Genomic DNA, 12,136 nt, shown 5'->3' on the forward strand with positions numbered 1-12,136 from the left:
ATGAAAGGTGCTTTCTTACTTAGTAACATAGGCTATAATTCGAAAAAAATCTGACAAATATTTCTTTTTTATTCGATTTAGGCCCAAATTTCATGTCAATTGCCTATTATTGGCTATTAAAGGGGTGAAAAATTACTTGCAGATATTAATATTTTATATTGTTGAAAAGGGTAGAATTTTCCGCGTTCTAAGCAATTTGTTTCAATTCTCTAACTTCATTACGACGGGAGCAATTTGCGTTTTTATCTCGAACTTTTTTAGGCTTAGCTGAAATTTTGGCATTATTTTCTCCATTAAATAGATCAATAAAAAGTGAAGGAATGGTCCCACAGTTTTCTTTTGGACATCATTGGATAAAGCGACATTTTTTACTCCAGATCTCTCTCGACCTATGGTCGAAAAATTAGCTTCTATCTTCAAAGGAAAAAAGTTACAAGCGTTTTTAAATCAATTTCGAAGTACGTCATTTTGATTCAAGTTGTCAACCATTTTATTTTCGGGTTTCCACAGTTATGCTTTTTGCATCCATTGTTTATTTCCTTATTTTGCATTTAATTTCTCAAACTTATTTTATTTCATTCTTCCATGGTTACACTTTTAAAATCCATCTTTTACATTTTAATTTCTTAAAAGTATTTTAGTATCCGTCATTATCGTTTAGAAGGGTAATTTTGCATGGTGTTTTTTTTTCTCTTTTATTTAAGCCTGATTGTTGAATATATGTCACTTGACACAATTTTTATTTTCAAGGCAGACCTGGCAATGCAGCTCTTAATATATAAAGATTTGAAAGCCACTGTTAATGTGATTTTATACCTTTTTGTTTGTTTGGCGAAACATTTATTATTGCGAAAGAAAAAACATCCGCTTCATTCGCAAAAAGGCATGGTCGCTTGGCGCGTTAGGCGCTAAGCAGTTCAGTCTAAGATTATTGTTTTAAGGCAACCGTTAATGTAATTCATTGTTTTGGCAATTTGTTTTGAAAGAAAAGAAAGTTTTGATTTGTTTTTATCTGAGTGAAATTGTAAGACATTTTTTTTTTTTTTGACAACCATTTTTGAATGTTCCACAGGATGGTTTTTTTCTTTCGTTAGACGGATCGATTATGATAGCGTGGTTGCTGGGCAAGTTTTGCGAAAAACAATAGAGTTGCGGAATTATTTTTTACATATGAAAGATATTATCTGATATTTTATTTTTTTGCTTATTTGGCAAAATATTTTTAAATTGCAGTAAAAACCACTTCACTCGCTAAATAGAGTTTTAAAGCAACTGTAAATCTAATTTAATGATTTGACAAAAAATTTTAAATTCCAAAGAAACTTGAAGTAGTTTTTTTTTTTTTGAAAAGGCATGTAGGCATTTTATACAAAGAAAAATGATCGTTTCACATTAGGGGGGGGGGGGGGCGTCAATTTTTTTTATTCAATGGACTTCCATTACATTTTTAGCACAAGCATCGCTGTGCAGGTACTGCTAGTAATAAATATATAGAATGAATTTCATTCTGGAAGGTTATTGTAGTGTTGAATTTTTCACAAACAGGAGAATCAACTTGTTCATAGTTAACCTGTGAGACCCCGTTTCCTGGGAATCAAGAGGTTTGTAAACAATGAGGAAAACGGTGAAAGCAGTGCCGTAGTCAAGGGGAGGGTCGATGGGGTCTGGACCCTTCACGAAATGAGTAAGAAAACTCAAAAATAAAGGTATCAATTTCTTTGCGCATAATTTCCTTGTTCGTACACATAACAAAACTGGAATCCGAGCACATGCAAATTTTGTTTGAAACCCTCTGAAATGAAATCCTGGCTACGCTAGGGTGAAGGCCCAACCAAGTATGCTCCACCACCCCTATCTTCGTTTTTTATTGCATGAATCTTCTAGAAAAGTAGACAACATCTTTGAGGTCAGGTTTGAAGTAAACAATGTAGTGAAATACACCAAGGGGAGTCTCAACTGCCCTAGTTCCTATGCCCCTGAAAAGAACAAAAAATATGCAACTATATTTGTTTTAAAATCCAATTGTTAAGCAGTAAAATCTATCTTTAACTAATAAAATATGTTTTCCTTTGTAAATTATATAGGATAATGTGTAACTGCTTAAAACAGTTAAAGTAAATTCGGTTTTATTGCATTGGAAGAAAGCTAGTACTCTATGCAATTATGCATGTGTCAAACTAAAGACAAAATAAGCTTACCACTTTCATCAGTAACCTTATAATATGACACATCTTCATGCCAAACATCTACATTTTCTTTAGCTTCCTGTAAAATGTGTATGTGTAATTTAGAGGTCTTTAAACATTCATAATGTTTAAAAAAATATAATGATTATATTTTTTATAAGAATGAATATGGTGAAATTCTCTTACAACAAATACCAATTCAACCAAATTTACGTTTCAACGAAACGAGTTTTCAGTCCCGTTTTAATTGCCTCCATATTGCTTGAATACCATTACAACAAAACTCCTGTTTACATTGAACAAAGTTAGAGGTCTCTTGAAAATTGTTGAACAGGATTTCACTGTGTAACTTTAATTTTTAAATAAGCATGATTATAAAATTCATTTTATTTAATCATAAAACAAATATCCATTAATAGGAAGAATTGTGAACTAAGGTTTTTACTCAATACCTTTACTGCACATCTTAACCTTAGTGCAATAAAAGCTTCAAAATTGTTAGTATTGAGGAAAAACACACTTTTCTAGGCAGAGGGAAAAAAAGCAAAAATTTTAAAGGAAACTCTGAAATATATATAGTATTCCCCTTGCTATAAAAGGTATATACATGAATGTATACTTTACAAAAAAAAGTGCCAAAATAACTTATATTTTATAACTATTTTAGCAATCAAAAGACGAGGATTTTTTTCTGGGGGGGGGGGGGGCAGATGTAACACTGATCAGGTTTTAAAATTTAGAATAAGCATTAGGTTATATTGGCAGCTTGAATAAATTCTTGTTGTTTTTTTTTGTGAAAACTATTGCTTTAGAATCGCTCGTCAGAAAACTATATGTCTTTTGAAGCAATCCAAGTGTCACCTAATTTTTGACATCTTCATAAAAATAAGAGTGCTGCTCAGCCAGCCCATGTTTCAATGGCCGGAACAATTGGTAGTTGGAAGGGGTAATGTCCGATGAATAAAGCAGGTGGCATAGGACTTTCCACATAAGTGTTTCTAAGTAGGTTTTAAAGGTATTGAAGCATGTGGCCAAGCATAGTCATGCTGCAAAATAACCTTGTCGTGACTTTGCTCGTATAGCAGGCATTTCCCCCCAATGCTTGGCTTAATCGCTCCAATTGTAATTTTTACCGATCTCCTGTGAAATGGTTTTGATTTCAGCAGCTCATAATAAACAATACCCAGCTAATCCTACCAAATGCAGAGTAGAAGCTTGATATCATGGTTATCATGATTTGCTGAGGATATTAATGCATAGCCGGGTATACCCCACAATTTTCTACGCTTAGGGTTTTCATAATGTATCCAATTTTTCATCCCCACAATGAAAAAAAAAAACGGTTTTTCACACTTAAAATATGCCAGTCGACATCTCTCGACTTCAACTAGTACGACACCCAATGACCTTGCTATTGAACCATTTTTAATGCTTTCAGAGGTATGCTATACTTCAGATTGTTGTTTCTGCTCCTTTCTTTCTTTTGTTTGAACTTGTTATGTAAAGCTAGCTCAATCTAACACTTTTTCAAAATAGTGAAAAGAATTATTACACAAAATACATTCTGAATCTTTAAAGATTTGAGAACATTATTTGCAATTTTTAAATAACTATCTGTCAAAAATGGTCCTAAAATTTTTTAAACGTCAAAAATCAAGTCAATAGAAAATAATCAACGTAGTATTGGAAAAATCAAACAACAAATCATTAATTGAAATCTTTTTAAAAAGATGAATAAAACAAAAAATTTTTTTAACCATTAAGCAGTAAGTTACTGCCTTTAAGCCAGAGCTAAGGCAGAACTACATGCCTACAACCAAATATGCAATATACTGACCGTCCGGTTATGACATTCACAGATTGCAGTTTCTTTATTATGGACTCATGTAATTTTTAATTACTTCTATCTTTATAAGAATGAGTTTTAAAGCATTAAATACTTTTTAATTAAAGAAAACAAATACATATGTGGGGAAATCAAATTTAATTCAGTTTAAATAGCGTGCTTCATTTTTTTTCTTTCCGCACATACTCTATGCAATTATGCATGTATCAAACTAAAGACATTTGATCGCTGATAACTTTTTATGTTTTAAAGATATCCAGCTCGAATTTTATAATGAGTTGTAGTATATATCTGGGCTTTGGGTTATGAAGGTTATAAAGTGCTTTCTTTCGTGCATGAGCAGTGAAAATTCAATTGCTTTAAACGTTCATATTTCATTAAATTTTCAATATTTTAACTTCAACCTTTGTTATTATGTTTCTCTTGTATGCTGTCAAATATTCTAAACGTTTAGTAGCATTTGACAGAAAACTCTGAGTGATATGAGCCAAAAACCTTCAAATAAAATTTTTATCTTTGAAAGAGATGCTTATATCTCCGTGTGTATAAAGATACTTTCACGAAAGTTTAAAAATAAATTCTACATGGTTTGATAGCTTATTTCTGAAGTTTATAGCTTCTTCCCAGCTATTTAAAATGAAGGATGATCAAAAATCGTTTTTTGTTTCATCAATTTGTTGCTGATCCCCTAAATTAACAGTAGACTTAATTTTTATTGGAAAATGACAGCTGAAGTATACATTTCATATGAAAAAAATTGCATAGCGATTGGTCATTTATTTCTCGAGAAATCCGTGAAAACGTGAATCTTTAAAAGTGTCTCAATACTTTTAGTCATACAGTGTAGATGCGCCACAATGAGATTCTAGCGTAATCAGCTTCAGTAACGACGTCCGTTTTAACGACGTATGTTAAACAGCGAGAACTTATTCAACTACCCAATAGTTGCAAGCAATGAATGCAGCATAAAAAATAATATTTACTTGAATAGTTATTCCAAATAGCTTCTTGATCAGTCCAAATATGCCTTCTAAAACCACTGGTAATGGAAAATATTGTCGAACTGTAGCTTCTTCCACACTTTATAAAATAATAGAAAAATGTTCCAAATAAATACATCAAGTAAAAACCAGTTCTTCAAATATATAACACCACATAGTTTCAAAAACATCTCATACTCCATTAAAAGGCAATTTAGTATTAACAAGAAAATCTTACAAATAAAATTTAGTTAAAAAAGGCATTTAAATATGATTTGGCATTACTTTTTATGGAACAATTCCAAATTAAACAACTAATGAAAATAATAATGAAATTAATAACAGAAAGGAAATCAAATTTAGTTGCAGTAAAAGTAAAAATAATACACAACAGAATATGAAATTTTTTACTGAAACTAGAACATTTTTAAAAAATCCAATAAAAAACATGTCTTTAGCAAAGAAAAAAAAACATTCATAATAACATTGGCAGATATATATATATATACATAGGTCACACAAAAGTGAATTTTGAACTACAATAATATGCATATACTCTCAATTGTACATCGATTTTCAAAAACCAAAACAAATGTACGTAAAAATTTTATTTAAGTTCCATGAGTACCTTAGTTTCAAAAGTATCTCAGCTATAAGTATGTACAACATTTATATAAAACCATTTTTTTTTTCTATTCTTTTCAAACTTGCTTCTTAAAAATAATCCTGATTAAATGCATAAAACCTTTGAAGAGATTGAAAAGGTTATTTAAAATAACGTGAAAAAAATTGGAAAGCATGTAGAGCAGTGACCTCTTTATACTTGTGCTGTCCCCAATCCGTTTTTCATACAAAAAATGTTCTGCCCCTCACTCCCCCCCCCCCCCTTGCAATAATCTGGCTTCATAAATGTTGTTCTGATGTTACAATTTATTTAATGGGGTTGAAAAACTAACAGATAGTAGAGAAACACATTTTTTTTAATGCACCAGGGCACATTTACCTAGTTTTATTGCATTGAAATATCAGTATTGATAGTTTTATTATATTTAATACAGTCAACTCTCGATAACTTAAAGTCCCAAGAAAACATTTCAGTTATTGGTAGTGCGAGATATGGGAAGTTGTCACAAAAGTCTCAAGAGTTTGGGACTCAATGAAAACTTTGATTCGAGTAATAAGCTTCGAGTTATCGAGATCCGACTGTATCGTGAAAAATTACAGAAAAATAGATGCTTAAAATTTTACTGCACTACTAATACAATTGGTGGACTTGCTTTTAAACGCCAATTCCATAGCGTTATACTTTTGTTAATTCCAATTTTTGACACCGATTTCATTTGTGTGTGTATTAAAAACATTATGTCGGTAACAGCTGCATGCCTTCCTTACAATTACTCTATCTTCTTCCAATGGAGGCACAACCCACAAATAGGAAGCGACTGATAAAGGTTGCTATTTTTTCTTTCTAAAACCATTTTTTTCTGTTAATATCATTTCTCACAAGCAAGTTAATTCATTGAATTTAACCTATACTTTTAGCCTTCCAATTTGCCCAAAAAATTAGTTTGATTTGAAATAAATTTCATTTATGGTATCACTCACTTATGTGAGTATTCTGAACTCATTTAAGCAGACTATGATCCTTCGTTTGAGAAAGGGTTAATTTAAAAAATGTATTTATCAGACTTATAAAAAGTGAGAAAAAAAAAACATAAACTAGATTGATTTTACACTTATCATGTAAAGACTGATAATTTAATCTCACTTGAAAAGTTCTTCTTTGTGCAGTCTTTGCCAGAAAGGTATATCCCATGGTTGTAGCTTATCTGCAAATCCGTTTGCATTTGCAAATTCTTCAAGTGTTTCTATTTCTTTTAATGTGACATCTTTACTTTTTACATGTAATCTGAAAAGGCAGTATGAGTTACTTTTATTCTTTATTTTTAATAGACATTTATTTTTCAATTACAGTTTTATAAAATGTAAAAGAGAACAAAAACAAAAAAACAATATTTAAAAATATTCAAACACAATCAACAGAAGAATCAAAATTATGAAGCTCACGTTGTAATAAGTTCCATTACGTTTTCAACACTCCCAGCCATTTTAGTTTTCATCGACAGCTCTGCATAAGTATCAAAGCCTAGTAGTTTTGCTAAATTAGTCCTGAAATAGAGCAATTTATGCCAGTATTAAAGCATTTTGCATGAATTTCATACAAATTGGTTGATAAACTGAATTGAATATTTGGTTTACCAAAAAGTACAACAGCAAAAGAAGAATGAATTGGCATTTAATCAGTCAGAGGGCTCAAGCAACCATTTTTTTTAAGTAAAGTATTATGTTTCGTTAGAAACTGACTTTATATTTCACACTCCAGAATCTCCGGTACTTACCACTATATCGTCCCCTCAGAGCAACGTTAAGATATCTTAGTGTTATTTCTGGGATTAGATATCTTACTGTTTCTCTGAGGCGAACAATATGTGGTTGGTCTGTTTGTATAAGAAACTAAAGACAACTCAGTTTTTTGATCCGATCAGACTAGAAGACTAGAAGATCTCGACTAGAAGTCGAGCAACCCCTAATCTAGCACTCCCAGAGCTATTGATTTGGAATGGGAACTTGGAGGACTTTGTAACCACAAACATATTTAACATGCTTCAGTCATCATTACCAAACATGAAAGATCTTTGACTGGTTGGCAACGAGCCCAGGACCTTCCAGTTACGAGTCCAACACCTTACTGATCTAGCCACCACAGCCCGTTTTCATACTGACTAAGTTCTCTCTAGGAAGATAAGTTAGAAAAAAACATTTATGTGTAAAACCCTATCCGTTTTACATAGGATAATTCATAAAGAATGGTGGGGTTTCACATAAGGCTACCGATTTGGGAATATTGGACTGACAGCTGGGTTCCACTTGTTACTTATTATTCAGTTCAGGGGCGGATTTACAGTTTATTCATGGGGGTGGCGGTTGAAAATCGTAAAAGTCATTCCTCCCCCCCACAACCCATGGCAGGGAGTAAATTGCCCCCCCCCCCTTTATTTTGTCTTTTAAATACTAATCGCTCCCTATTGTGCCTCACGAACTTATCGCCCCCTTGAAGTGTCGAATCTCCCCTTTGCAGATTATCACCCCCAGGGTTGGAAACCACTGTTCTAAGTCATAGCAGTGTATTATCATACCAGTATATGGTTCATGGAAGACAAATGTTGGAAGACAATTATTAAAATTCAAAAAAGGGGGGAGGGGCAAGCTTAGGTTCAAACAAAAAAGTGGGTAAGGTTGTCCATCCTCGACTACACTAACTGTCTAAACTCAATTTAAAGCAATTTTGTGGAATGTAGGGGAATGTGGGGCAAAGTGAAATGGTTGAGAACACTTACTTTTTTCAATATGAATAAATTTGAATTTTGTTCTACAATTTACAGTTCATAAAGAAAGAACAATATATTAAATAATAAAACTTGCACTGAAACAATATTTTTTAACTTTGGCAGTAACTTTGTACCTCCAAAAAAAGGTGAAAATTTTTTCACTTTTTTTTTCATGGGGCAAAATGAATTTTTTTTTCAAATGAAATATTTTTTGTTAGATTATTAAATATATTTCTGATCAAATGAATCAGTAAATAAAAGAATGAATAAATAAATAAAAAGAAAAGGAAAAAATAAACAAATAAAAAATTAATATGTGAGAAAAAAATTAATGAATGAATAAAATAAGTGAATGAATGAATAAATAAGGGAATTATTAAAAGAAGGAATGTACATGTAATAATAAGTGAATAAATACACAAGTGATTTGTTAAAGGACTGAATAAGTAAATGAAATGAGCTATTTCACTTCGCCCCATCCACTTTGCCCCGCATGCCCTTGAATAACTGGACAAATTATTTAAAACGCAAATAAGTTTAATATTAAACAAATACCGCGCCAAATATAAGTAGATCTCAATTAATATTTGAAACGTTAATAACGAGAACTTTATTATTTAATAATAATAAAAATAATTTTTGACTTACAACAAGATATTACAATATGAGTATCAATTTTTGAAAATTGCTTTTATTATCATATTTTTTGATCGTCAAAGGTTACTTTTTCTTCACTGGAATAGACTACATGTGTTTCTACATTGTTAAAATATCACCAGATAGATGGCGCTAAAAGCGGTACAATTATTTCAACATTTCGCTTTGCCTCACTATTTCACTTTGCCCCACATTCCCCTACTTGATTGAAATGAGTAGCGATTGCTAATAATTCCTTCAATTCTATATACGGTCGCCCCCCACCGCCCCCCTAGTAAATTCGCCACTGATTCAATCAGTTAAAATGGTGATCAAGGGAGAGATGATATAGCACACTATGATTGGCCTCCCTAGGTCACCAGACCTAACACCATGTGATTTTTTTCCAGGTGGGCATATATAAAGGATACCTCCCTTAGAGTGGCGGCTCTTGCCTTAATTTAGCGGGTGGGCCTGCTGTGTAAAGTTTTCACAATAATATTTATACAGATAAAATGAAGAGAACTATAGTTAGTAATGCTGAGCAATAAAATACGTTCTTTTGCAGTTTCTTTATTTCGTGCTTCTCTTCAAGCGTCAAAGTTGAAATTGGTGGTTTTAGAAAATAATCCACTTGATTATTTTTTTTTAGTTGTAAGATAAACAATCTAAATTTAAAGACATACAACCCATACAACTAGTACTAAACAACACACAGCATTAAAAAAACTACTATTACACTCTTAATATCAACACGAACAATTGATCACGCAGCAGCATTAATTTCGATTTAGCTATGCTTCCTTAGAGCAAATTACGAACGTAACAATATTTTTTCTAGAAACAAAGTTTCCTTAATTGCTTATTCTTCTTTTTCAAAATTCGAATTATCTTTAAGTTTTATTGTGTGGAACCACATCACAATACCTACTGGTCACATCATTCATAGTTCAATTCTTTTTTTTTTTTTTTTTTGCATTTTAATAAAATATGTAATTTTTTGAAATCTTTGTATGCGCTTACTGATAAATCAATAATTTTTTTTAATGCCATTAGAAAAATCAAAACACTTAAGAATATTTCAATTTTATAAAAAAAAATATAAGGCCTTTTTTGTTTTTGCACATATTTCAGAAATCCTTTTGCTAAATGATAATAATAATCATTTCCAAAAAGCTGTGCATTCGTTTGCTTATCCTATTAGTTAAAAATATTCTGTCGTTAATTATGTAAAAAATCATGAAACTTCCATAATAAATTTTGTTAATAAGGATATACAAAACTTTCAACATTTTAATAATTTATAAAGTTCTTACCCAATGCACAATTTTGCTAAATATATTGTACTGACTGCAAAACGTATTACTTTTAAGCTGTATCTTTAATATAAAGAAATCCTTAACTATTATAATAACATGGAAGCACACACACACACAACAAAAAAAAAATGTTTGAATTTTGAGATCTTGAATTCAAGCTGTGCTTTTTTTAATCGCGAATTGCGATAGGACCCTACTCGTTGGGTTTCTTGTTTCTACTAATGACTTTTATTGCAACCATAATTTGAATTCAAGACGTCAAAATTCAAATGAATGTCAGGGGTTGGGGTTTTACGTGCTGGATTCTATTTTCATGTAAAAAGGATTGTGTGAAGTCGAGAAGGGTCGTTAATAAATAATTAGATTCCGAAGCACATGAACACCTGCATTATAAGCATAGAAAAATGAAATCAAAGGAAGGATGTCCTTTAACGGTCAAGTGAAAACAATAAGCAATTCATGATTGTTCAAAAAGAAGTTCATCGAGAAAACGCACACCTGCATGAGTGACCTAAAGCCAATAATTTTTTAATAACTAAGCTAGAGTGTTGAAACTCCCAAAATTTCTTAAACAATCTGAAGTTTTTAAATAAATAAAAATCAATAGTTTGGACAGTTTTGATGTAATGTAGCCGCTATGCCTTTAAGGACTTAAAGCGATGTACTGCGTCAAACTGAAATAATTCAAGTCTTTGCTCGATAGAATACTTTAACATAGAAAATAAAAAAATAAAGCCTATTTTACGACTAATACTTATTAGTACTTTAGCCACCTATCAGAACAAAGAAGAAAATTGAATACATCTCACCCAATTGAAGCTGTTTTGTAAAAGGTTCGGACAAATTCAGAACTTTTATTAGCACGACACTCAAAACCAACTTATCTGTGCTGTGTGCTACTCGAAAATGAAATCTCTATTCAGAAATTTGGAAAATTCTGCTCATATTAGTTCCAAGCAGAAAATTAAGTAAATAAAAATATGCATGAGTTGCGATAAATCCATAAAATTGTAAATCCCTTTTCCAGATATTAACAGCCTATTAAGATTAAAGACAAAAGAGGGTCAGAGCACATGAGAAATCTTTTTTTCATACACGTGGGCTTGCTTTTTTCTGCCCTCCGAGCCGTTTTTTCGTACAAGTGACGCGTATAAAATATTTCCCTCCTTCTTTGCCCTTCTAACTAGTATTGGGTGAAGATACTTTTCCAAGGGGCAGGGAAGCTGCTGCCCATACAGCAGGAGTCCGGGTGACACGGACTTTCCATTTTGGTGTCTGGTTGAATTTTTGTGATTGGTTAGGAGCGGAGGTGTGGCAGGGGGCAACAGTCGAAATAGCCCAAGAATCATTCTCAAAGCTTGCAATCGGGAATGATAACACATGGAAAACTTGTAATATTTTATTAGCGATATGCAAAGTGCTAGAGATTTAAAAGCCGTTTCCTGCCCCCAATTCTTTGTTTTTTGTTTAACTGAAATACAAAATGTTATTTTTGAATAATATATATAACTGTGCACAACTTGTCTGGGTGGGCCAAGCCCAACCGGCTCATAGTGACGAGCCGCCCCTGCTCCCTTATTTGATGATCTTGACAAACTGAAAATATGGATGACTACTGTCCAACCATGGATTGTATGGAATTTTCAAACGTCCAGATGAGACGAATCTATCTGAATGAGGGGGAAAAGTAAATTTTGATGCACGTATTCCGCTGATTTGAATGAGACTCTGCTTCTGCAAAAGCTGACATCGCTAAAAATAATGGATTTGTCCATTTCCA

At 32.1% G+C, this 12,136-nt stretch overlaps 1 protein-coding gene across 1 annotated transcript in view; it reads right to left on the reverse strand.

Moving 5' to 3' along the window:
• The window catches only part of LOC129228257 (uncharacterized), a 40,351-nt gene that overhangs the window by 6,711 nt on the left and 21,504 nt on the right, over positions 1-12,136 (reverse strand). The window contains exons 8-11 of the mRNA XM_054862926.1: positions 7,080-7,181; positions 6,781-6,921; positions 5,016-5,112; positions 2,199-2,265 (exon numbers count right to left, since the gene is read on the reverse strand). Of these exons, the coding sequence (XP_054718901.1) occupies positions 2,199-2,265; positions 5,016-5,112; positions 6,781-6,921; positions 7,080-7,181 (407 nt within the window). The remainder of the gene's footprint in view (positions 1-2,198; positions 2,266-5,015; positions 5,113-6,780; positions 6,922-7,079; positions 7,182-12,136) is intronic.

The sequence above is a fragment of the Uloborus diversus genome, chromosome 8, assembly GCF_026930045.1.
Source record: "Uloborus diversus isolate 005 chromosome 8, Udiv.v.3.1, whole genome shotgun sequence".
Classification (NCBI taxonomy): Eukaryota; Metazoa; Arthropoda; class Arachnida; order Araneae; family Uloboridae; genus Uloborus; species Uloborus diversus.